Source organism: Lactuca saligna, chromosome 4, assembly GCF_052625555.1.
Source record: "Lactuca saligna cultivar CGN05327 chromosome 4, ASM5262555v1, whole genome shotgun sequence".
NCBI classification, from domain to species: Eukaryota; Viridiplantae; Streptophyta; class Magnoliopsida; order Asterales; family Asteraceae; genus Lactuca; species Lactuca saligna.
This window is the reverse complement of record NC_136420.1, coordinates 26,828,735-26,856,620: the sequence shown is the minus strand read 5'-3', so window position 1 is coordinate 26,856,620 and position 27,886 is coordinate 26,828,735. Positions and strand designations below refer to the sequence as shown.

The 27,886-nt window shown below is 29.3% G+C and overlaps 2 protein-coding genes across 4 annotated transcripts; both read left to right on the top strand.

Annotated features, from left to right (window-relative positions):
• Window positions 1-335: 335 nt before the first annotated feature.
• On the top strand, window positions 336-3,037 carry IAR1 (ZIP metal ion transporter family). Its single transcript, XM_078989494.1, has 11 exons — window positions 336-962; window positions 1,119-1,202; window positions 1,294-1,343; window positions 1,435-1,486; window positions 1,589-1,702; window positions 1,782-1,984; window positions 2,068-2,202; window positions 2,320-2,427; window positions 2,506-2,607; window positions 2,696-2,740; window positions 2,847-3,037. Exons 1-11 carry the CDS (start codon window positions 653-655, stop codon window positions 2,994-2,996), a joined length of 1,353 nt encoding a protein of 450 aa, XP_078845620.1. The 5' UTR covers window positions 336-652; the 3' UTR covers window positions 2,997-3,037.
• Window positions 3,038-23,827: 20,790 nt separating this feature from the next.
• LOC145041422 (uncharacterized) lies at window positions 23,828-25,367 on the top strand. 3 transcript variants are annotated; one of them, XM_078989493.1, is made up of 4 exons: window positions 23,828-23,999; window positions 24,464-24,549; window positions 24,721-24,876; window positions 24,944-25,367. In XM_078989493.1, exons 2-4 carry the CDS (start codon window positions 24,508-24,510, stop codon window positions 25,166-25,168), a joined length of 423 nt encoding a protein of 140 aa, XP_078845619.1. In that variant the 5' UTR covers window positions 23,828-23,999; window positions 24,464-24,507; the 3' UTR covers window positions 25,169-25,367. The 3 variants fall into 3 exon arrangements, with proteins under 3 accessions (XP_078845619.1, XP_078845618.1, XP_078845617.1); XM_078989492.1 differs by lacking the exon at window positions 23,828-23,999 and having other exon boundaries at window positions 24,247-24,549; XM_078989491.1 differs by lacking the exons at window positions 23,828-23,999; window positions 24,464-24,549 and adding an exon at window positions 24,564-24,647.
• Window positions 25,368-27,886: the final 2,519 nt, after the last annotated feature.

Genomic DNA, 27,886 nt, shown 5'->3' with positions numbered 1-27,886 from the left:
ATTGTCTATTTCAAATGTTTTTTTAGCTTTAATGATTTTAAAATGGCAAAAAAAAATTAAAAATCAATAAAAAATAAAAAAATAAAAAAAATAGATTTGGATATATATGATATTAAAAAAACATTAAGAAGAGCAAATACGATATTTAGCTGTTTAACGAGGGTATATACGAAATTCTCCCAATAATAATAATGTAATAATATATAAAACTAAAAATAGATTTTTACATTATATTTGCCATTTCGAAGTTGGGTCAAGCTCTTTTAACAAAGGAGCCCAACCCTACACAAGCCCAAGTGAAGACTCAAACTTTTTTTTTTTTTTTTTTTTTTTGGGGGGAAAGCCGACTCGCCGGAGGTTGTCTTCCTAAAAACATGCCTTCGGTTGCTGCCGTCGGTGACCTTATTTTATGGATGCAGTAACGTTTGGCATCATCGTCGGGATAATAATCCTCTTCTTTATTATTGTTTGTTTCATCACCATTGAAGGCACCTGCAAACGTCGCTCTTCTTGAAATCCAATGCCCCAAACCTAACACACTATTAATCTGGAAAGCTCCCGAAGAAAACCTAACACGCTTTAAATTCTGGAAACCCCCCCAAAAAAAACAGAACAAACCCTTCCCAGAATCCAATACAACAAGCCGATAACAATGGCGCTTCGTCAATCTAAAAACCAGATCTGTAGTTTACTTATCGTCTTGGTTTTGACGATTGGGTTTAATTTGAAAGCGAGTTTCGGGCAACAGTGTCAGCACTCTAGTGAGCCGGAGGTTCATGAATCTCATGATCATCATCATAACTGTGACCACTCGCATGACCATCACCATCACCATGGTCATCATCATCATTTGGGGAGGAAAAAGCTGCCGGAAGAACTGGCGGAAGAGGACGATCTTAGATCGGAATTTGTGTCCCACCATGATCATCATCACGGTGGAGATTCAGAGCTATCTGGTGTTGGTAATGTTACGTTTGAAAACCTAGTTCATCCTTGCCTTTGTTCATTCACTCTCTGAAATTTTTGAAGATTAATGATAAATGTTTGCATTTTGTGGCAAACTCCATGATATTGTAGTGCAATTTTTGAATACTCGTTATGTTCTTGCACTTTGATAGGGCTTTGGATTCATGCAATGGGGTGTTCACTGTTGGTGAGCTTGGCTTCTCTTATTTGTTTGATTCTACTGCCATTGATATTCTGTGAGTTGCTTAACCATCAACTTCTTTTTCTTTCTATAATTTCGATTCGCTTTTCAATTAAACATTCCACAATTTCTCTGAATTCCTGCAGTTCAAGGAAAACCATCAAAGACATTTGTCGATTCACTTGCTGTATTTGGGGTTAGATTCTTCATCTCTCATTTTTTCTCTTACCAATGTTAGGTTTTCCATTGCTAAATCATTCATCTCTCTATCCATTTGGCTTTTTCAGGCAGGAGCCATGCTTGGTGATGCTTTTCTTCATCAATTGCCACATGCATTTGGTATTTTAAAACATGAATTTGAAATTCATTTTAAAACTTTATACATTCTTGATTAGTTTACATTTTGTATTTAATAGTTAAATAGTTAGATTTATTTATCAGGTGGTGGACATTCTCATTCACATGATAACCATACGGATGATACCCATGATCATGATCATTCCCCTTCACATTCCCATTCCATTGAAGATCTCTCAATTGGATTATCCATTTTGTGTAAGTAATAATGTGTATGAATTATGAAATACTTTCATCATATCTTGAAAGGCTCTTGATTTTCTCATTTTCACTGCAGTTGGAATTGTTGTTTTTCTTCTTGTGGAAAAGATTGTGAGGTATGTTGAAGAAAGGTCAAGAGGAGTTAATTCATGGACTCATGGTCATCATCATCATCATCACCATAAGAAGAATGAATCACTGGAAAATGTCAATGATGATGACAAATCTAATGAATCTTTAAAAACACAAACACAAGATGAATCATCTCTTCTTCGCAAGGTAAACTATCTTTATCTTATCAATCTTTATAAAAACATATACAAATATTGTTGCTAAATTTTATATCATTATTTACTTTACAGAGAAACATTAGTACTAATGGTGACAAGATTGATGAGAAAGGACCAAAAAGTGAAACAAATTCCATTACAGGGACTGAACCTGCACATTCATCAAGTCTTGTGTTTGGTTATCTTAATCTGTTCTCTGATGGTGTTGTATGTGATTCTTACTTCTTAACTTCTTATTTCTTAACCATTTGTTTTTTTTATTAAATATAAATAAATATTCATCATTGAGCTAACAAAAAATATATAAAAATAAATAAAATGCAGCATAATTTCACAGATGGAATGGCTTTAGGAAGTGCTTTTCTTTTATACGGGTCTGTAGGTGGGTGGTCAAGAACACTATTTCTTCTTGCACATGAACTCCCTCAAGAGGTATGAAAAGTGAAAAACTTTTTATTAAATTTATTTAATCAATTTATATATTATCATTAAAAGAATTAATTATTTCAGATTGGTGATTTTGGGATCTTGGTGAGGTCTGGTTTTAGTGTTTTTAAAGCCCTGTTCTTTAACTTTCTCTCTGCATTGGTGGCATTAGCAGGAACTGCATTGGTTAGTTTTCTTTTTTTTCTTTTTCTTTTTTTTAATTATTAAAATGATAAATAAAAATGAAAACTTTCTAACAATGACCAAATAATAGGCATTGTTATGGGGACAAGATCCAGGGCAATCATCTTTGATTGAGGTATGACTTTTTATAATGACTATAATTTTGATGAGCATTTATTGATATTATTAGTAAGTGATTTTTTTTATTTTTATTTTTTTGATAAAATTAAAAAAATGAACAGGGATTTACAGCAGGTGGATTTATATATATAGCAGTGGGGGTGATGGCAGAAATGAACAATGGAAGTTGTTCAATAAAAACTAGTGTGATACAGTTGACTTCTTTAGTAATGGGGATGTCTGTTGCCCTTTTTATTTCTCTTATTGAATGAATCAACAATTTTTAATATAAAAATTAGAGACACTTTCTTGATCTGACAGTTTTTTTTTTTTAATTGAAAGGTATGATCATAAATTACATATATGAGTATACATTTAGTGTATAGTAACATAATTGTTGCATAGAAAAAGTAATATTTTGGTTTGTACAAAAAGGAAATGTGATGACATGTTTATTACATGTAAGAAAGCTGCATTTTGGTTTGTCTCAAAGTTAATATTCTATTCTAAAATTTGGAATAAGGTATTAAAATGTTCATGTAGTTAAATACATCGTACTTAAGATAAAGCAAAAAAAAGACATAGATGCTATAAGTGAAAGTAATTTTAAATGAAACAACATAAAAGTTGATTATGATTTAGAACTAATTGGTGTAGAATTTTGCATTGGTTTGAAACAAAGAAAAAATATCCATTTGGTCAAGTTTTGTTCCTAAGTTGTTTAGTTTTATTCTTTATATCATATTATAATATACTGATAATATTAGTTTTAATCTACAAAATATTTTGTTTTAAATTCAATATGTGGATTTTTGAATTATGTTCAACTGTTGGTATTTGACTAAGGTTAATTATTCATACAAGAGTCAAGTAATGAAGTTTGTCTTTAAATCAAAGGTTGATGATATAAGATAAATATGGTAATGAATTTTGGCTTTTGCCGGTATTTAAATAACTATGTTTTTTTTGTACATGTTTAACTAATAAATGTGTTTATCATGTTCAAAATATGGTAATATTAATGGAAATTACCGGTAATATTAACCTATTATGAAGGTCAAACAAGTTTACCTGTGTACGAATCAAAACATGATTATCTAAATATGAACAAAAATTAAAGTCCGTTACCCAAAAAAACTATTATGGAATATGTGCGATTTACATGTCTTAATACTTAACTTAGTATGTTTTTGTGGGTGATGATTTTAGATCCACTAACATGACCTAAACAACATGACAATACTACATGACTGTATGACATGATAATACGACATGCTAACAATGTCTGACACCCACAAAAACATACTAACAACGTAAAAAAAATACATAGACCTCTAAAGTGCACATAGTCTATGATAGTTATTTTTTCTAACGAATTTTGGTTTTTGTTTATATTTAGGTAACATTTTTTTTTGTACACATTTGACCTATTCATAATAGGGTAATATCAACGGTAATTATCAGGAATATTAACCTATTTTGATCAGATCAAACAAGTTTACTGATCAAACGTATACGGAAAAAATATAGTTACTTAAATGCAGACAAAAACCAAAGTTCGTTACCCTTGTGGGTCGTTAACATTTAAATCAATCAAATATTCGTAGTATTTATTTTAATTTATTATAGAAATAAATTATTGTTCAAATTTGTTAACTTTAGTTATTTAGATAATGGTGTTAAATATTTCCAAGTCTTATAAAATTTCCATCTACAAGATTTTTAGTTTTTTATTTTCTAATAAAATTTTATAAGTTAATTTTCATTTTTGTTTCCAGTCTTACAAACTCACTTAACTTAAGAATTGCATTACATATTAACCACTTTCTTTCTTATTTTCTTTCTAATTCTTATTTTATACTATTGTTATCTAAATGTATTTACTTAATTTATTTAGAATATTTAATAAAAGTATCTTATTTTTACAAATTATTTAACAAAAAACAAATAAAAGATAACTTCAAAGTTATACTAATCTCAGATATATGATGATTGCATATAAATTTTTTTTTTTTTTTTTTTTGGAAAGGGAACTTCCCTAACGAAGGTTTCCGGGCCAACTTTCGCGCACCGACTAATCCCCCGCTGCAAACATAAAGCTTTGCTTCATGCCCTGGAGTCACTGCAGGCGAACCTCCATGACCACAAGGACTGAGTGGTGCCAGGATTTGAACATGGGTCAATAGGTTATCCACCATATCTTCCACATGCCTTACCAAATCACTACAACCCAAGTGGTTAAATAAATTTATTTGTTACTCATTTATTATAAATTTATTGTTTGCTATACTTAAATATTGGTATCTTATTAACCCAAGTGGTTAAACATAAATTTATTTGTTACTCATTTATTATAAATTTATTGTTTGCTATACTTAAATATTGGTATCTTATTAACCCAAGTGGTTAAACATAAATTTATTTGTTACTCATTTATTATAAATTTATTGTTTGCTATACTTAAATATTGGTATCTTATTATCAACCACCCCTATATTGTATATAGTATTCACACTTGTAACTTTGGTGTATAAAATAGGTTGGATATTGAGTAGATATGAAATTTGTGTTATATTGTAGCTCAAATGACGTAGTATTTAATTGTTTTTGCTCTGCATGATCTTCACGCGAATTTTATTATATTTTTTTAGTTTTTTATGTGTGTATGAGGAGCATCTATAACGATTTAAATTATTGTTTTATAATATTTTTACTAATTTTAATTATTAATTAAATATATTTTCTCGAAAAAGTTTTATAGTTTTTACATGTCCAACTAATTCATCTTCATTAATTAAAAATGTTTTATAAAACTCCTCTTTTAATTTATTGTTTTTAAACACATTATTTTTTAATATGAAATATTTTAATAGAAGAATATTAATAGACATTAGTTTTTAACTACAACTATTGTATCTTTATTTGAAATATATAAAATATGAAAAAAAATATATTATGTAATAATTATAAAAGTAAAAAGAGCATTCAAATATTATGTGTCATTATAAATTTTATATTTTGTAAATAAAATAGTTTTAAATGTTTAATAAAGTAAACTAATTATAAAGAAATAATAAATATTATAATTCAATATAACTGAAACGATAAAATGAAATAGTAATGAATGAGATGGTGTTAGATGTATAAAAAATAAAAGTAAAATAAGTATCATACATACTTATAAAGCTAGTATTATTTCTTAAATCTCAAGCATTTGAAACCCCCATTCTTTTTTTCTTTCACCACATTCATTTGAAACTCTCATGATTTTTTAATTTCTTTATAATAATAATTATAATTTGGTAATTAGGTTAAATAAATATCAAATCTAAAGTGTAATCATATATAAACTAAATTTCAATATTAAAATAATATATTTACTCCTACTTATAAAATTATGTTTTTTAATATTTAACATATTATACTTAATTTATTAGTTTTAATATATTGTTGGATGTAAACCATTATCATTTTAAAGGTATAATTTTTGAACAATTTGTATAAAATACTTAAATTATTAATTAAAATATAACATTATAGTCTCAACTTAGATATTAATTTTTTTTAACTTAAACAACCGAAATATTATTTTATAAATAGTTAAAAGTGATAAATGGTAGTGTCTTTTTAATAATGATTGTAATTTGGTTAATAAAGTTAAATAAATATTAAACCTAAAGTGTAATCATAAATAGACTAAAATTTAATTTTAAAATAATATATTTAATTCTATTTATAAAGTTATGTCTTTAAATTTTAACATATTATACTTAATTTATTAGATTTAAAATGTTGTTGCATGTAAACCATTATCAGTTTAAAACTACAACTTTTGAACAATTTGGACAAAATAATTAAATTGTTAATTTAAATATAACATTACGGTGTTAACTTAAATATAAATTTAAGTTCCACTAAAAAAAACAGATAATATTTTATAAATAGTTAAAAGTGATAAATACAAAAACTAAATTGTAATATCAGTTTAACTAAAATATTTCCTAAATATATTTTTATAATCGTTAAAAAATTTCAAATAAGTAGCTTAAAATAGCTTATAATAACAATAGTTAAAAATAACTCTATATAAATAATTATATTGTTATCTTTAAAATAAAAAAATAATGTTTGATGTTTTTAATAATTATAATGATAGAAATTAAAACATTAAGCAAATAAATTTTAAAAAATTAGTTAACAATAACAACAACTATAAATAATATTAAATCATATATAATTTTAATTTTATTTATGTGTAACTCGCGAGTAGAAGTTCATTCAAACGATTGAGATTATGACGTTATAATAGATGTATATATATATTATCATGGAATTCAAAATAATCAATATATTATATCAAATTAATATACGGATTATTATATCAAATTTAACAACAACGTTAGTGTTATATTTAAAAAAATATAAATTTGTAAAGACTTCAACTATATAGGTTTTTATGCGCATTACAATGTCAACTCAAATAAATTTTCAGTTCCATTTAAAAAGGTAAAGAATATTTTGTAAATAGTTAAAAGTGTTAAATTATAGTGATAAAAGCAAAAACTAAATTGTAATCTCAATTTAACTAAAATATTTCTTAAATATATTTTTATAATCGTTAAAAGTTTCCAAATAAGTAACTTAAAATAACTTACAATAAGAATAGTTAAAAACAACTCTATATATATAAATAATTATATTGTTAGCTTTAAAATAATAAAAAATAAAAAACAACGTTTGATGTTTTAAATAATTATAATGATAGAACTTAAAACATTAAGCAGATAAATTTTAAAAAATTAATTAACAATAAAAACAACTATAAATAACATCAAATCATATATTATATTTAATTTTATTCATGGGTAACTCGCGAGTAGAAATTATTCAAATGATTGAGATTATGAAGTTATAATAAATTTATATATTATCATATAATTCAAAATAATCAATATATTATATCAATTTAGTATATACAAATTATTATATCAAATTTAACAACGTTATTGTTATATTAAAAACACATATATTTGTAAAGACTTCAACTATATAGGTGTTTCTGCGCAACGCGCGGGCATTCGCCTAGTTCATTATATACTAAGCAACAAAAAAAAAAAAAAAACACTCCAATGATGTTGAGTGGTCGACCAAAATACCAAAACGTTACTGATTGTCTACATTATAGCTTGGTCTTTCCCCGATTGTATAAAACCAAAGCCTATCCCCATATTGGTAAACCCTTAAGCAGCAAAAAAGGGCTAATAGAAAAAACCATACACTAAAAGGCCCAAACACATACCAAAGAAATTATTGTTCAAAATCATCACATTCATACATCAAAGTAAAAAAAATGTCTAAAAAGTACAATCAAAAGTTGAACACAACCAAATCTTCACAACAGTCAATTAGACCCCAACTAAAGATTGAAAACGGAAGCGAATAGTATCCATATTCATAGCTCCCATATCCAATAACACATGATAATCTGCCTCAACAAGGTCTTCAAGAGCCTTTGGCATTTCCTTCGTGCGATCAACCAGATAGTTCGCTAACTCCTCATTAACAACATCCGATTGGTACTTATCACACACTTCCCTTGCTAGTTGCTACTCACACCGCTTTCATCACCAAACTAGATTTTTTTAACTTCCTCATACATTCCACAAAATGATCACACTAAAAAAACATATCACTTACTATCACTAAGCATTTTCTCTTTAATCGATTAGCATTAACTATAACAAGTAACAAAACATTGCTTCCTATTTGTCACATATTTCTCTAGACTCTCAACCTAAATGTATAACTTTTCATTCTCCTTCACCCAAAGTTATTGAAATAAAAAATGTTATACAATGATGGGTGACATGGTGATAGCTAGGTTAGAATATTTATTTCCAAGGATGGATGAGTCATCCATCATTCCTACTCCACCATACCTCTCTCCTAGATTTGGGGGTTTAGGGTATGTTTAAGATTTATGTCATCTCATATCTTCATTTTAGTCCAATGTGGAGTGGAACCTCATTCCCCTTGTTTTATTAAGTATTTTGTATGTTACTTATAAAACTTTTTTATTTAAATGTTAGATGTTTTAAGTTATATAAGATGTGGTTCTTCTCATCATGTAAGCATGCATATTGTAACTTTTTCTATTTTTTCAAGTAGTATAATGTACATTCGATTATATCGTTTGTTTTGTTTAATAAAAAACATTAAGCTTTGGCTTCATACCCTTTGTTCCTTTATTGTTCCTTTATATCACAACAAGAAAGCCCAATTGTTTTGACAACTAATTTTAACATTTAACAAGCAAACATTTGATCTTATTAGTTTCAAGAATAAATTAATTGTAACAAGTATTATTAGAGAGAGGTTATTGTATGCCCAAGTATATTCTAAGAATAGCCACATCTGAAGGTGAAGGTGATCAAAGAAATGGGAAGGAAGGTAGTGTTACGTTAAACTATCTTATGCTCATAAAGTTGAACTACTTGGTGTGAGTTATAAAAATGTGAGTTAATTTGCAAGCATAAAGGGTGTGGGATGCAATTCAAAATGTAATAGGGGAAGAACGAAAATCATATGACTTTTGCGATTATTTATCAAGCAGTAGTTTTAGATAACAATTTTTTTACCGCTATTGAGTTAACATAAATCAAATTCACAATTAAACCCCTCCTGATTTGACTTAAATAACCCATGTCGATTTATTATTTTTGTCTTTTTCTTGTTTTTTAGTATTGTTTCATTTGTCATTTGTCTTTTGTTGCTTTTTTTGTTTTATTATTATTATTATTATTATTATTATTATTATTATTATTATTATTATTATTATTATTATTATTGAAGCATCCTAAAAATACGGTACAAAACTTTTGTTTTTAATTTATTATTAAAACCATAAATATCATCATCAAGTAAACATCATAAACCATGTATCTCAAAAACATCATAATAACTGTCAAAGTATCAAAATATCATATAAAATATCAGAGTAAAATATCTCAAGCTAGAAAACTATGGTGTGCGCCATGCGATCATCCCGAGCCCTTCCCATTGCTACCAGAAGTACCTGAAACCAAAACTGAAAATTGTAAGCATGAAGCTTAGTGAGCTCCCCCAAACTACCACATATCATACACATAACATATAACATACACTTTGGGACTCTGCCCAGTTGCATCGGGACGAACCCGACATCGACTTACCCGGAATAGGGCTCTTGCCCAGCATCAGACCACATCTAGCATCGGTCCCCGCTCGGCATCGGGCTTGCCTCGGCATACATACAACATATCATATATCATAGACACATAACATAAGCATATAACATACATCGAGCTTACCCTGGCATGGGACCTAGGCCCGAAACACGTAACACATAACATGCATGAATCACAAAGACATCAAGCATACATATAAACTTCTTGGGACCATCCTGACATCAGACCGAAATCCGGAACACATACTCTACATCGGGCTAGTCCCAGCATCGGACCGAAGTCCGACATACGCTAATATACATAAACGGGCCGACATTGGTGCCTTCGACCCGTTCCTACTTAAGGAAAACTCACTTCTCAAACTAAATACTAAACTTGTATGTAAGGAATCTCCGATGGCTGCTCCAGCGACTCCCCGACTACAATTACAAAACATTTAGTTAAAAACTGAAAATCTATCTAAGGGTAAAATGACCATTTTACCCCTGGGCAAAGTCAATGTTATGGTCAAAGTCAACATTCTGGGTTGACCAACTCGCTAAGTCAACCTTTCAACTCGTCGAGCTCTTTAACTCAGAAATCCTGGAATCGCGACTCAACTCGCCGAGTCGTTCCTCCGACTCGTCGAGTCCTATCGAGCTGCTCATAGTCGCGATTTGGCGGATCAACTCGTCGGGTCCCTCTACAGACTCGTCAAGTCCCACCTTAAACTTAAACGGAACAACATGACCCGACTCGTCAAGTTCCCTTATGGACTCGACGAGTCCCTCTGTCTGTTTGGCCATCTTAACAGATTAAGCCCTTGTTTTCTAGATCCAAAGTCCATACTTCGCTTGTTCACTAGAAATGACCTTTTTAAGGGTAAAGTTTCCAGGTTTACCCATTGATAGCCCTTCTTGAAGGGTTTGGCTAAAACACTAATTCTTTTAGGACATAGATCTTGTCCAAAAAGCATTAATATCGCAAACCAAAGCATGAAAACCAAAATCTAGGGCCTAGATATCATTTAATCATGTGAAGTCTCAAGCTTGCTTCCATGCATGGCCTTTTAGAGTTAAAAAGGCCATATAAATGCTTAAAAGCTTGCATAGGGCTTCCATGGTCATAAAGTTTTCATCTTTATGCTATGTAACCCCTCCTAGATCCCAGATCTAAAATATATGTCACTTGGGACTTCCAAATCCCAAAGACCAAGGTTCTTGAACTAAAACCCTCTTAAAAAGGAAGTAAATAGATCTAAGAAAAGAATGATCAAGTTAGAGACTTGATTACCAGAAAATGTAGCAAATGGAGTGTAGCTTCTGGATCTACTCCTTCCTTCTTGAGTTCTTAATCTTCTTCTTCTTTTACAAGCTTCAAAAATGCACAAAGATCACTCAAAATGGCTCACGCACTCAAGGAAAGCTCTAGGGTTTCGTGGATTTGGGTTTGGGACAAGGAGAATGTAAATGAGGCCAAGGGGTGACGATTAAGATGCTTAAATAGGATGCAAAACCCCAAAATTAGGGTTTCACTTTGGTCGAGCTACTCATCGAGTCGTGGCTCATGACTCGCCGAGTAGAAAGCTCAAACCCTACGCATATTCAGCCCTTTACTCAACGAGTTAGGGCCACCAACTCGTCGAGTCCTTTCAAAATAAATAAATAAATGAGTTAAATGCGTACCAGGAACCAAGCGTTACAATTATTATTATTATTTATGTTATTTTGTTTTGACATAACTGCAAGAATGGTCCCTGTGGTATTAAAAAAAATTGGATGAGGTCCAAAAACTTTCTCATTTGCATAGAAGGTCTAAAATTAAGGTTTTTCCGTATTTTTAATCCCTGAACAACTTGAAAGGACTATTCTACCCTTTTCATTTTTTTCTATTTTTTAAATCTATATTAATACATTTAAATTTTAAAAATAAAAAATTATCTACCCACCCGTAACCCCTCCCCACTCTCTCTTTTTTACTTTCTTCATCTCTCTCTCTCTCTCTCTCTCTCTCTTCAACCCACAAAACTCACCTCCATTCCAGATGTGTGAGGATGAGAGACCATTCAAATTGAAACCAAAATCAAACTAACAAAAAAACCTAGAATCATGTTCATCATGTTCTTCACAACCACTGATCAAATATCAAAAAAAAAAAAAAAAAAAAAAAAAAAAAAAAAAAAAAAAAACTTCACGTAAAGATACACATACCTACAACTCAAATATTTCATCATGTTCTTCACAACCACTGATCAAATATTAAAATAAAAAAATAAAAATAATAAAAAACAAAGTCCACCCTCCTATGTATCTCTCTTATGCAAACTAAAGAAATATAACGGTCTTCATCTTTATTGGATAACTAGAAATTACAAAAACAAAGACATCAACACCCATTTCATAAACATGAACAGTAACACAAAGGAAAAATCATACATTTAAAAAAACTCCATTCAACTAATCTGCATTATCTTCCCATTTCAAAACTCACAAGACTCGATAAACAAATCCCCATTCATCAACACAAAGAACTTTCAGATAAAAATTTGGGCATTTATAGCTCTTACATAGCTGATGCCAAAAAATTGCAACGAATTTATTGGCAAAATCTTAAAAACAATACATTTGCAGATTCAGATCAAGAAGAAGATGCGTTGTTAAAGAGGATTTCAAGACCCAGAAATGCATCGCAAATGAAAATCATACCCAGTTTCTCTATTATACACGAATCAAGACCTGGAACCCATCAAAATTCCATCTTTATCCCTCACATTCTTCATAGATTTCCAGATAAACAACAACGTCTATCTCTAAGAGACCAATCAGGATGAAGATAAAAAAACCATAAGTGATTGTAAGTCGACCACCGGGTTGAATTCTTCTTTTCTGATCAAACGAACACCAAGGGTTCTTGAGGAGATTCGATTCTTGTTGAGGTTCCATCCCTATCGGTTCCAATTTCTTGAAGATGAAGATGCTTCTCAGATGGTTTTCTTTTGTATATAGCAAGTACCGATTTTCAGCAGAATTCGGATTTTAACAACCAATATCAATTACAATTGATTATGTTTACTTAGCAAGCAATCGATTGTAATGAACCATCGATTTTCAGGAATCAATCGATCCTCACAGGAAATCGGTTCATGAAAGAAGACAACTCAAATGATGACAAATAATCAATTGATTCTTAGCAGCTAAATTAATTCATACTAGTGATTAAAGAGAGGGAGGGGGGATGGTGGTGGGGTGGGGGATAATTTTTTTTCATTGTTTTTTAATTAAAATAGTATTAAAATAATTATAAAAAATACAAAAAATAAAATAAAAGAGCATAATCGTCTTTTCAAGTTTTTTTAGATTAAAATCACGAAAATATTTTGATTTTGGACCTTCAATGCAAGTAGAAAAGTTTTTGGATTCCATCTAAAAAATTTTGAATACCTCATGAACCAATCTTGCAGTTTTGTCTTTTGTTTTTAACTATTTGTGATTTAGAAAACATTTTTCATATATAGCTATTTTGACTATGTATGTGTTATTTTCTCGTCTTATCTATCCATATGTTATTTTTTTCTTTCCGACTATCCGTGTGTTTGTTTTTTCGTTTGGACTATCAATGTATTACTTTTTCTGTTCGAACTAACTGTGTGTTATTTTTTTTAAAATTACAAACAATTATATGTTTGTTTGTGTGTGATTTTTATTTAACAGCTATTAAAATTGCAACAAAATAATAACACTAGATAGTCCGAACGTAAAAATAAAACATAGATAGTCTAAATGAAAAAAAAAATAACACAAGGATAGTCTAAACGAAAAAATAACACAAGGAAAGTCGAAAAACACATAGAGTTAGTCAGAATGAAAAAATAACACAACGATAGTCCGAATGAAAAAAAAAATAACATGAATATAATCCGACTGAAAAAAAAAAAACAACGCAAGGGTAGTCGAAACAAAAAATGACACAATGATAGTTGGAATGAGAAAAATAACACAAGAATATTATGAATGAAAAAAATAGCATATGAATAGTTTGAACGAAAAAAATAACCTATGGAAAGTGGTAACGAAAAAATAACATATTAATAGTTTGAATGAAAAAATAACATATGAACAGTGCGAACGAAGATATTATATTCTGAAAGGAAAAAAATAATGCAATTGAACAAAAAAAATGTATTTTTAATGTTAATAATATTAATAATATGTATTTATTAAAATTATTAAAAAAACAAAGAAAAATTAAGAATAAAACAAAAGAAAAATAAAAAAAAACAACTAAAAGACAAATAAAGGAAGAGGACAAGGAAGAGGAGAAACCCCATTATTCATATATAAATATTGAATGTTTTATGTTATATAAGATGTGGTGATTCTCATAATGTAAGCATGAGGATTGTAACATTAAAACAAAATAACATATGAATAATTTGAAAAAAATAATTCATGGAGAATTATAACGAAAAAAATAACATATTGATAGTCTAAACGAAAAAATAACATATGAATAATCTGAATGAAAGTATTATAGTTTGAAATAAAATAAGGCAAAAATAATCAAATCGAACCAAATATATGTTTTTAATATTAATAATAATAACATGTATTTATTAAAATTATTAAAAAAAACAAAAAACAAAAATCAAAAGAAAAATAAAAAAACAACTAAAAGACAAATAAGGGAAGAGGATGAGGAGGAGAAAACCCCATTTCTTGTATTTAAATATAGATGTTTTATGTTATATAGGATGTGGTGATTCTCATCTCTTGTAAGCATGAGGATTGTATAACAGTTTTTTTAAGTGGTATATTGTATTAGATTATAATGTTTTTTGTTTAATATAAAACAATAAGTTTTGGATTGATACCTTTTTGTTCCTCTGTCTCGAAACAAGAAAATTAATTTGTTTTGTGCATTAATTTTATTCTCATAACTGGTAAAGTTATCCATGCTTCACATGGGTTGAGAGGATTATTCTTTTTAATTGGATTCTGTTAACAGGATGTCTTTATGTGGGAACAAAGACAATTATGTATTGAAACCGGAACTGGCAATTCCGAAATCAGAACCGATATAATTGGATTAAGAAATGTAAGTACTTTACTTTTTTGTCCACAATCTGTTATTCCTAATAGCAATATAATTATATTTTTTTCCTTAAATAACAATATACTTTTATATATAACAAATGATATTATATGTAATTAGTAAATAAATAATATAGAACAAAACGTTTCGAAATCGGATATAACTTTAACAGTAGTTCACCATCCATCAACAAAGATTCCAAAACAAAAATCAAATATTAAATATATTTTAATAAAACATATGCCATAAAGTGGTTTCCTGGAAAATCAACATAAGAGATCAGTTTGCTTACTTGATAATATCCTTCTAATTTTTAATCTACTTTTGCCACTCACATAATGCAAGATTGATGAGTCATTTATAGTGGCACTATCATCGTTTCACTAAAGCCTTTTTCAGAAAGCTCATAACCAAATAATATAATTCCTGTGATCACAAACATTGCATAAACATAAAAATTCATATCACAATCCTGCTACAACATCCCTAGAGAAAACCAAAATCATGTCATTAACTTAACTTTAGAAAGGGTTAGCTGTAAGAAATAACAATGTACATTCATTGAAGATATTTATTTTCCAAAGAGTAAATTACTAAAAACGTCCCTATAGTTTGGTCAAAGTTGCACGTTTGGTCCCTAACTTTTTTTTGCACTCGGATCGTCCTTATGGTTTGATTTTGTTGCGTTTTTCGTCCCTTACATACATAGTGTTAGGGACCAAACGTGCAATTTTGACCAAACCATAGGGACGAAAAAAGAAACAAAATCAAACCACGGGGACGATCCGAGTGCAAAAAAAACATTAAGGGACCAAACATGTAATTTTAACCAAACCATAGGGATGATTTCTGTAATTTACTCTTTTCCAAATCATAATCTCCCAAGAATGTGCTTGAAAGAAATGGAAGTACATTGCTATTTAGAAAGCAAATAATAAAATAGGAATACCAGCAACAACATGAGACAAAAAACAATTTTTGTAATATAGATCAAAGGTTTTACCTCAAATTATAATTGACAAATAAAGGGAAAAATAGAGCAATAGACCGTTATTTTGATATCATGCATGTGGTTCTAGACTACTAAAATCATCAATATTAATGTGCTCATGTGATGTTAGCAAGGTAAGAAAGGGGAGATGGGTGCCAATATAGGCAATTGAGAGGATTGTGGGGACTGGGGAGATTTAAGTTCGCTTTGAATTTTCCTGATACATTCCTAAAGTTTAAACAATTGCAAAATTCATCCACATAACCAGAAATCGAATAGAAACATTGTAAAGTGCATTTATATTTAAGTGAAGGCTCGTCTAATTCATTCTTGCCATGAGACCACCATCGATGAGTTTAGCATCTTCCATGAGAATTTGTAGATTACAATTTGCTGAAATTATCAAATAAATACATTAGATGCAAAACACAAACATTCTACAAGCCCAAAATAGTAAATCATATTAAAGGATTAAGCTAAATAATAATAATAATAATAATAATAAACTAATCAATCAGGTTAAATATATGAAACAAAATTGAGATTCACTGTTTCACATGTTTTTGCACGCATATAAAGATGTACTTGAAGCTTCAGGAGATGGTGCAAGTCAAAGTACCGCTAAGTGTTAGTCATAAGATTACAAATTTACGATATTTATGACACACATTGTTTTTTTTCTTGACAGGAAGGAGCACATATCAAGGTATTGTGATACCATAAGTAAAATATGGGAGTTAAAACTCTTTTATCCACATAAAAATCCTTTTAGGTTTCATAGGTAATGCTTTTACACTTCATATATGTATAGGGGGGTTGAAGTATAGCGAGTGCAGGTCTAAACAAAACACTTTCATGTAAGTTTTCGTTTATCCCAAACGGTGATTAAAGAACATTCACACATCGAACTATTATATTTTACTTTTTTTTTTTTATCATTTTTATAATAATAGGCTGGGTAGACCAATAAAAGTAATAATTATGTAGCTAAATTAATAAATTTGTGAAATTACGTTGTGGTGTTTCTGTATTTTGACATGTAATATATATGTAGTTTTAATGAATGCAATACCTCTTCATGAATTGCATGATAACAGAGTTCATTTTGAAAAAATGTTGCAGATAAACAAAAGAAGTGAACCTAGAACCCTTCTCCTTGATTTTTGTGTAGTCCTACAAAACCATGATTGTGGTGCATTTGTGTTTGTGAGAGATCAGAGGTGGATATATGGTGGATATCGGAGGAAATCATGGTCGGCTTCCTGATTTTTAGGGTGAGAGAGAGATAGAGAGACGAGATTTAGGAAGAGCACAAGAACATAATCGGTAAGAGGTGGGGAAGGGGTCAAATATTTTGTGTAGGTAGAGAACACGTGACCTCCTCACCGACCAAATCATCGAACATCTAGAGGATACATCCGGAAGGTTCAAAGGGACCAAAATGTCAATTTAAAAAAGTTATGTGGCCAATGCAAAGAAAAGAAAACAATGTGTCAAAAGTCTAAAACAAAAAAGTTTGTTGGCGAAAATCTGAAAAGCCAAAAATGCACTATTTCTAAAAGAACTCTTTTTTAATATAATATATAATAAGGATTAATTTCAACAAGAAACTAATTCCAATATTAGAATCCTTTACTAATTTTTCAGTCATGTCACATTTTAAGACTTAAATCCTTTTATTATATTTACTTTTCATGAGATATGTTACTTTGAAATTATGATAAATTTGAATAAGAACGAAACATTTTCAAGAAACCATGGATGAAGGTGGTTTTTAAGAAATAGGGAAATGGAGTGAGTTTTCATAAAATGAAAATAAGAATTATTTATTAAATAAAATAAAAATAATATTATTTTATTAATAAAATATTATATATATGTTTTTAATTGGATATTTTTAACATATGGTTGGAATAAAAGACGAATTGAGTTAAAATCATCCCAAATTTAGTGTTTTCTTAATGTTAAGTTGGAGTTGGCCTTAGTACATAGACTCATTTCAAACAAAAATGAACATTCATGAAATAATGATAGGAATAGGTTGTTTGAAAATTTTAACCATATAATTAATTTTGAGGAATAAGAAAACTTTTTGAGAAAATGATATAGCGAGGGAAAAAAGACAAAAAAAAATTATAAAATTTTAATTTCGTAAATGATGCATTGTTCCGCAGAGGTGCCCTCTGCAAGTATGTTCTTCATAGGTACTCCTTTTTGAGGAATTGTTTTTTACTTAAACAAGACCTAACACGAAAGGTTGGTGGTGGGATAATGTCAAAGGGGAAGAAATTAATTACATGATAAAAGAAAGGGATCGAAATATCTCATCATTTTATTATCATACATACTTATAAAGCTAACATTTTTTCTTGAATCTCATGCATTTGAAACCCCCATTCTTTTTTCCTTTCACCACATTCATTTGAAACTTCCATGACTTTTCAATTTCTTTATAATAATAATTATAATTTGGTAATTAGGTTAAATAAATATCAAATCTAAAGTGTATTCATGTATAAACTAAATTTCAATATTAAAAGACAAAACTACAAATTTGGTCCTTGTGGTTTGTAAAAAACTTTGGATAGGGTCCAAAAAGTTTTCGACTTGCATGGAAGGTCCAAAATCAAAACTTTTCCGTGAATTTGGTCCCAAAATTATAAGATTCCTTTGGTTTTGGTCCTTGGAAGACTTGAAATGATGGTTTTGTCCTTCTAGTTTATTTTTTACATTATTTTTACGATTTATAATGTTTTTATAATTAAAAAATAAAAAGAAATTAAAAAAATATACAGCCCACCATACCGTCTCTCTCTCTCATACTCTCTCCCCTCTCTCCCTCTCTCCCTCTCTCTCTCCTCCTTTTCTTATTCTTCTTCTTTTTCTTCTTCTTCTTCTTTACAACCTGCAACAAAACACAAATCCACTTAAATATTGAGTGTAAGCTTCATTACAGCCCACTATTCCTCTCTCCTATTTTCTTCGTCGGAAAACCCAAACAAAAAAAAAGACCCAACGGGGATTACCACCTCTAACCTACAACTGGATCAAAAACTCCCACCATTACATATTCAAAATCAATCTCCAAATGTTCCAGGGACATTGGTTTTACGTTTCCTTCAAACAAATCGAGCTGTCAAAAAACCAACAAAAACTTACCTTAAAAGCTTCAATCCATCAGTTTTGCATTCATCAATGTAATCCTACAGAAACTCAACTCAGTTTAACACCAACTGATTCAATCATGCTTACATCTACACACCACAGTCAGGGATTCCACCTGATAAAAATGCATAAAAGCTCATGGGTTTTCAGAATATGCATCATGAAGTGGGTGATTCTAATGTTTATAAAATTCAATCATCTATTCTTCATCAGTAATATGCATAAAGAAAACACCCAATTCCTCATTAATAAACACGAATTGCTCAAATTGAACAAAAGTTGTAGAAATTGAAACTCACAAAGTCTTTGAGATAATGAATGGATCCCAGAAAATCTCTTCACCAGAAAATCTACACCCAACCACATAATAATAAACACCAATTGTAGAAATTGAAAATCAAAATTCTAAGCTAACCTAGAAATTTTCAAAAAACACAAAATCAAATCTAAAATGGAACCTTAGAAGATTTCGATGGCTGGGGGAAAGATATTAGTAGGCTGTTACAAGTTAACACATTTCAAGCTGTCGAATTTGCTATTGGATTTACCGTTGTCGTATCGAGGTTTTGGTCTAGGTGGCAGGCTTCAAGCTCTAAAACGTAAACCCATTGGCTCGAGAAGAATAAGGGGGAATGGATGCAGCGAGGTAAGAAACTTACCGACGAGAAGGGTCGACGACTATTGTAGGGCATCTTGATGGGAAAGGAAGGTGATAGCTATGGAAACGAATTGATCATGGAAGTCTTTTTGATGAGAGAGAGAGAGAGAAAGAGAAATATGTGGGGTGGGTATTGTCTGGTCAAATGGTCATGCCTGCTTTTTTTTTTAAATATTAAAACAATCAAAATAAACAAAAAAAATGTAAAAAAGAAATAATAAGGGCAAAATAGTCTTTTCATATTTATTTGGACCAAATTCACGAAAAAGTTTTGATTTTGGACCTTCTATGCAAGTCGAAAACTTTTTGGACCCTATCCAAAGTTTTTTGCAAACCACAAGGACTAAATTTGCAGTTTTGTCATATTAAAATAATATCTTTAATTCTACTTATAAAATTATGTTTTTTTAACTTTTAACATATTATACTTAATTTATTAGTTTTAATATATTGTTGGATGTAAACTATTATCATTTTAAAGGTATAATTTTTGATCAATTTTTATAAAATACTTAAATTATTAATTAAAATATAACATTATAGGCTTAACTTAAATATAAATTTTATTTAACTTAAACAACCCAAAATTATTTTATAAATAGTAAAAGAGATAAATTGAAGTGCCTTTCTAATAATGATTGTAAGTTGGTTAATAAGGTTAAATAAATATCAAACCTAAAGTGTAATCATAAATAGACTAAATTTCAATTTTAAAATAATATATTTACTTCTATTTTTAAAGTTATGTCTTTAAATTTTAACATATTATACTTAATTTATTAGATTTAAAATGTTGTTGCATGTAAACCATTATCAATTTAAAGCTACAATTTTTGAATAATTTGAACAAAATACTTAAATTGTTAATTTAAATATAACATTACAATGTCAACTTAAATATAAATTTTAATTCCACAAAAAAAGCCAAATAATATTTTGTAAATAGTTAAAAGTGATAAATGCAAAAAAGTATATTGTAATATCAGTTTAACTACAATATTTCCTAAATATATTTATATAATCGTTAAAATTTTCAAATAAGTAGTTTAATATAACTTATAATAACAATAGTTAAAAATAACTCTATATAAATGATTATATTGTTACCTTTAAAATCAAAAAATAATGTTTGATGTTTTAAATAATTATAATGATAGAAATTAAAACATTAAGCAAATATATTTTAAAAAATTAGTTAAAAATAACAGCTATAAATAATATTAAACCATATATAATATTTAATTTTATTAATGTGTAACTCGCGAGTAGAAGTCATTCAAACGATTGAGATTATGACGTTATAATAGATTTATATATTATCATATAATTCAAAATAGTCAATATATTATATCAAATTAATATACGAATTATTATATCAAATTTAACAACAACGTTAGTGTTATATTTTAAAATATATATATTTGTAAAAACTTCAACTATATAGGTGTTTCTGCGCATTACACTGTCACCTCAAATATAAATTTCAGTTTCATTTAAAAAAACTAAATAATATTTTGTAAATAGTTAAAAGTGATAAAAGCAAAAACTAAATTGTAATTTCAATTTAACTAAAATATTTCTTAAATATATTTTTATAATCGTTAAAAGTTTTCAAATAAGTAGCTTAAAATAATTTACAATAACAATAGTTAAAAACAACTTTATATAAATGATTATATTGTTAGCTTTAAAATAAAAAAAACAATGTTTGATATTTTAAATTATTATAATGATAGAAATTAAAACATTAAGAAAATAAATTTAAAAAAACTAATTAACAATAAAAACAACTATAAATAACATCAAATCATATATTATATTTAATTTTATTCATGTATAACTCGTGGGTAAAAGTCATTCAAACGATTGAAATTATTAAGTTATAATAAATGTATATATTATCATATAATTCAAAATAATCAATATATTATATCAAGTTAGTATATACAAATTATTATATCAAATTTAACAACAACATTATTGTTATATTCAAAAAATCATATATTTGTAAAGACTTCAACTATATAGGTGTTTCTGCGCAACGCGCGGGCATTCGCCTGATATACTTATAAAGCTTGCATTTTTTCTTGAACCACATTCATTTGAAACTCTCATGGATTTTTTTTCTTTCACTACATTCATTTAAAGGTCCCATGACTTTTCAATTTCTTTATAATAATTATTATAAGTTGGTTAATAAGGTTAAATAAATATCAAACCTAAAGTGTAATCATATAAACTAAATTTTAATATTAAAAAATATATTTTCTTCTACTTATAAAGTTTGTTTTCAACTTTTAACATATTATACTTAATTTATTAGGTCTAATATATTGTATGTAAACCATTATCATTTTAAAGCTACAAAATTTGATCAATTTGTATAAAATATTTAAATTGTTAATTTAAATATAACCTTACATGATCAACTTAAATATAAAATTTAGTTCAACTTAAACAACTCAAAGAATATTTTGCAAATAGTTAAAAGTGATAAATTAATATAGTGTCTTTCTAATAATGATTGTAAATTAGTTAATAAGGATAAATAAGTATCAAACCTAAAGTGTAATAAAAAACAAACTAAATTTCAATATTAAAATAATATTTTTATTTCTACTTATAAAGTTATGTTTTAACTTTTAACATATTATATTTATTTTATTAAATTTGATATGTTGTATGTAAACCATTATCAGTTTAAAGCTAAAATTTTTGAACTGTATGGACAAAATACTTAAATTGTTAATTTAAATATAACATTACAAGGTCAACTTCAATATAAATTTCAGTTCCACTTAAAAAAACCTAAAGAATATTTTGTAAATAATGAAAGTGATAAAGTGTAGTGCTAAATACAAAAACTAAATTGTAATATCAGATCACTAAAATATTTTCTAAAGATATTTTATAATCGTTAAAAGTTTTGAAATAAGTATCTTAAAATAACTTACAATAACAATAGTTAAAAATAACTCTATATAAATTATTATATTGTTACCTTTAAAATCATAATAAAAAAAAAATTGTTTGATGTTTTAAATAAATACACTGATAGAAATTAAAACGTTAACAAATAAATTTTAAAAATAAATTAACAATAACAACAACTATAAATAATATTAAACCATTTATTATATTTAGTTTTATTTATGAGTAACTCGCAGGTAGATGTCATTCAAAATATTAAGATTATGCAGTTTTAATAGATGTATATATTATCATATAATTCAAAATAATCAATATATTATATCAACATAGTATACGAATTATTATATCAAATTTAACAATAACATTATTGTTATATTTAAAAAAAGTTTATAAAAACTTCAACTATATAGATGCTTATGCGCAACGTGTGGGCATTCGCCTAATAAATAAAATGAATTGAAGCAAAAGTTGATGGATTTAGTATTAACCCGTTAGTTAATAGCAAGCAAATCAAATTATTTAATTAAAATTATACAAGTTGTTTCAGCAAAAAAAAAAACAATTCCTTAGAGGAACACCTCTAAAAAGATGCAACATATATGGAATTAAAATTTTATAAACTGTTTTGTAATTTTTCCCCGTCACATCAGTTTCTTAAAAAGCTTTCTTGTTCTTTAGAGGTAAACGACTTTCATATATACTCTTTGCGGAAATCATAATCATTTTACAAAAATCGATTTTTCATGGTTAAAATCTTCAAGCACCCTTCGTTTCTTAAATTTTCTCTTCTCCAAACACAAAATACTCACATTCTTTTTGTTAACAACTATCTCTTTAAATTTGAACATGGATGTTCATGGTTTTAACTTTTAACATAAAAATGATAAATCATTAATATGATGATGAAAATAATTGCCGATGTACCCAGTAAACTGCAGAAACAAGTTAAAATTACGTAATCTGACAGTGAATAGTCACTTGTCTGCGATACAATCGAGATCAATCAAAGGGAACGTTTGTTGTAAATCATGTTTCCCCCTTTTTTTTTTTTTTTCCCAATCGACTTCCGATTGCATCATCTCAACCTTGAATCATACTCTTTTCATCCATCCCCAAATCTACCAAGGTTTTGGTCCACCTTTTCCGCCCTCAAAAATGTCACGACGTCGCCCAAAGTTAAAGCAGCAGCAGCAGGCCTGTCTCTCCCTTTCTCGGGCAGCGCGTCCTCCAACAGGTGAGCTCCTATTTCATTTTTTTATGTAATCGGGAAATCTAAGAACCCTAATCGCAAAAGCCAAGGATTACAACGATTTTGTCTCGACTTTATTGATTTGGTGAAGTTTCGGGATGGAAAAAAGTAGAAATTTGGTGTCGGTTTTCAAACTAAAATCCACTGTTTTGTTAAAGCAAAGCTTTAAAAAAAGAAGATCTCTCTCTCTCCCTCTCTCTTTCTCTTTCTCTCTCTGTGTTGTCTTCTTACATGGCGCACACGCACACAGTGCGTGTATGCGATACAGTGAAAGCGACCCAAATAAAGAAAGAAAGAAAGAGTGGTCAGTAGCCTACAGGGTACACTAAAATGATGATGAGGGAATCTCTTTTTCTCTTTCACTGTTAACTTTACCAGTTTCCTCTTCCCTATTTCTATCTTTTTTCACACACAAACACTTCTGTCTTGTGATTATCATTTTCTTGTAGTGTTTGTGATGCTTTTGGACCTGTGTGTGATGAGATGATCTAAAATGTCAGTTCTCTATATGGGTTTTTCTTTAACTGATGACCTTGTAAGTACTCCCATTCCCTTCTTCTTTCGATTTCACACTTTATGATTTGTTATAAAATGTCAATTCTTGATATGGGTTCTTCGTTCTTAGATGATCTTGTAAGCCTTTTTTTTCCCCTTTCCATCTGTTTGTCTATTTCATTACGTTTCTTGATAATTTATCGATTTACAGGAGATGAAAGAAGGGGTGGTGGTTCAATTGAAAGACGACTCCGGTTTTGATTTGGAACCGGAGTTTGAGTTTTGGCCGGTTCAACACCCAACCGAACCTTCCCATGAAGATAGACCGGTTCAGTGTCCTATCCCTCACTCTTCCCACCTCATCAATGTAAGTCTTTTCAAGTTTCTTGAATCTTGATAATCGCGAATTGTTCTAATAACTTCTGGTGTTGTAGGATGAAAGAATGCAGGATGATCGGTTTTCAGATCGGAAGAGACCGGAAGTTACAGAACCACCGGCGGCCACCATTAGAACAGTTCGGAAAAGGCATCACGACCACACAGATACAATCGCACCATTGCTGCAAACGCCGACTGTGGCTGTTTATCCTCATTTGCATCAGAAGATGAATACGACTGTTTTCAATAAGTTTCATCAAGTTCACAGGTTTGAATCTTGAAATAGGAGATCAAAATCTGGGATTGATGCTTAAGTTGCAGGTTTTTATGCATTCTGATCATCATGGTGTTTTATGACAAGTTTAACTTTTAGGTTTAAGGTGATGATAATAGTGGATTAGATGATGTAGTACTCTTTGGTGAAACTATTTACTATTTATGTATGTATAATACGATATGAGTTTTTGTTTTGTTGTCCCATTTGTTATCCGACTTTTGAGATCACCAAACGGTTTGTTTAAATTCAAAAAGTAATAATTGGATATTGATCAATGGCCCAAATTCATTTAATTCACCATTAACACTTTCTTTTGTTATTGTTAGTAAGGATGAAAAAAAAAAAAAAAAAAAAAGAGCAAACTACAATTTTGGTTCCTGAGTATAGCACCATTTTGCGATTTTGGTCCCAAGATATAATCAGTGTGTAAGTTTGATTGTTATTTTGATTTTTTGTATCCATTTTGGTTATTGAATGGTTGCTTAAGAGAAATTTCCAAATTACACCCTCGAATGCCAAAAAATAACCAAAATAACCCACATCTTCAAAAACGACCATCGAGTCCAGCAGAAGAGGGGCTTCTACCAACTGATATCTATTTAAAGGGCCATGTTTTTCATTTTAGTTTTTAGGTCCGTATAAGCTACTCTACGATGCGACCTCACTAAATATGCAATCTGCAAAAGCATAAGTTAAGAACGACTTTGTAGTTTTCAAGTTGACAGAGGCCTCAATATTCGTATTGCAAACTTAGTAAAAAGGAAAAAAGACGGTTATAGAAATTTTTTGGGGGTATTTCAAAATTTAGTGACAATAAAAACGAGAGGCCTCAATATTCGTATTGCAAACTTAGTAAAAAGGAAAAAAGACGGTTATAGAAATTTTTTGGGGGGTATTTCAAAATTTAGTGACAATAAAAACGAAATTCCAGCTATAGACATGCATTTTGTGGAGCACCCTCTATAGGTTCCGCGGACAGACAAAATCTCCGTGGAATGGGGGTATTTTCCTAATTTATCCTTCTCTCTTTGTAAAAAATCGATCTCCTCTTTGGTCCCCCTTGTTTTCTCTTTGAGTTCCATTTTTTGTTCGAGTCTCTGCGTCGACTTCAAGCTTGGATTTTCCGGCGATATCGTCTTCAATCCCATCATTTTCTGGCGACAACGACTTCAACTACGATTTTCCGGCGTCGATGGAACGGAATTTCCCCAACATTTTCGCCGATTGATACAGCTCCCGGGTAATATTCACATTTCCCTCTTTAAATTAATGTTTCCTTTTTTCGTATTGTTTAGATTTAAGATTAAAATTGTTTGAAAATATAACTGATAACCTACAATATGTTTAGATTTAGATTTAGGATTAATTGGGTTTGAAATAGCGAAGATCCATTCAGTAGAGGGGTAGGTCACTCCGTGGAGTGATGTATACTCTCTGTGGAATTGATTAAAATGGGTAAAATGTCTCTCTATGGAAATATAGGTCACTCTGCAGAGGGGTCTCTGCGAAATGACCTAAAATGCCATCCCCCACCCCCTTTTTGTGCCCTTTTATATTAATTACTCCCTCCGTCCCAATATTTTGTCCACAGACAAAAAACACACAGATTAAGAAAAACATTGATTACCACTAACTTTATTTAATAAAATGATAGTTTTATCCTTACTTTGCGTTTAATGTTCAATTAAATGCTTAGTTGGTTAAGTAATAATGAGGGGGTATTTTGGTAAAAATGTTATTTATTTTTAGAAATGGACTATTATTTTGGGACAAACCAATAAGGAAAGATGGACTATAATTTTGGGATGGAGGGAGTATTAATTAAATAAAAGTACATTGTTATTTATTTCCTAAACCGAATTAACTATGTAATTTTAAAACCTTGTTTTTATTTTCAATTACTAATGTTTTATATTAAATTAAATGTATATGTTTTGTAGCACGATGATCTCGATCAAAAAACAGATTTAACTTTAAAATGCGTGGTCGGTACGATTATTAAAGGCTATTTTCCGCGCCTAAGACAATCGCAACAAACATTATTTGAAGCTTCACCGTCTGAAGATTCTTAGGAATGCATGTCCTCAATGGTGACCCCTTACTTGTGCATTTGATGATGTTGTATGAAGTAAGGTCTTAAGAGGTGTTTGAAATGGGGAGGTTTCTTTTTGAGATACAGGGGATGCAGTTGGATTTTGGTGAAACTGAATATATTTTGATTAGCGGGTTAAGAGTTGGTCCTTATGTGGATTTACTCCATGACGAAAGAGGCCGGTCAAATTCAAAGCTTCGTGCTCGATTATTCCCAGACATTACAAGTGCACGTTTGCAGCTTAAAGGTTTAGAAGACTACATTATGTCTCCGAATTATTTGGCACTTCACGATGAAGATGCTTTAATGCTTATCCAACTTGTTTTTATGTTGAAAGGTCTCCACGGATGGGACGTTAAAACGGGCATTCCCGCGGCAATAAACAAGCTTGTTGAAAATATAGATGATTGGAACAGGTATTACATTTAAAAATTATGTATAAATATAATAATAATTATAATAAATAAATTGAAAATTACAGGTTTGCGTGGGATACATATTTCTGAACCTATACTTCGGGGTTGATGCGTGGAATGTTTGAGAAAATAGAAAATTTTAGAATATTCAAGCAGGCTAATCCTGAACCAAAAGAAGTACACAAGTATATCGTTACTGGTTTTATGCTTCCGT

Bases quoted from the DNA above. Each gene is read 5' to 3' on its own strand.
- LOC145041422 (XM_078989491.1), top strand. From the start codon at position 24,591: ATGATTTGTTATAAAATGTCAATTCTTGATATGGGTTCTTCGTTCTTA. The intron at 24,648-24,720 runs GTAAGCCTTTTT...ATCGATTTACAG, and splicing joins CTTCGTTCTTAGATGATCTT to GAGATGAAAGAAGGGGTGGT. The intron at 24,877-24,943 runs GTAAGTCTTTTC...CTGGTGTTGTAG, and splicing joins ACTCTTCCCACCTCATCAAT to GATGAAAGAATGCAGGATGA.
- IAR1 (XM_078989494.1), top strand. From the start codon at position 653: ATGGCGCTTCGTCAATCTAAAAACCAGATCTGTAGTTTACTTATCGTC. The intron at 1,487-1,588 runs GTATTTTAAAAC...TTTATTTATCAG, and splicing joins TCAATTGCCACATGCATTTG to GTGGTGGACATTCTCATTCA. The intron at 2,203-2,319 runs GTATGTGATTCT...AATAAAATGCAG, and splicing joins ATCTGTTCTCTGATGGTGTT to CATAATTTCACAGATGGAAT.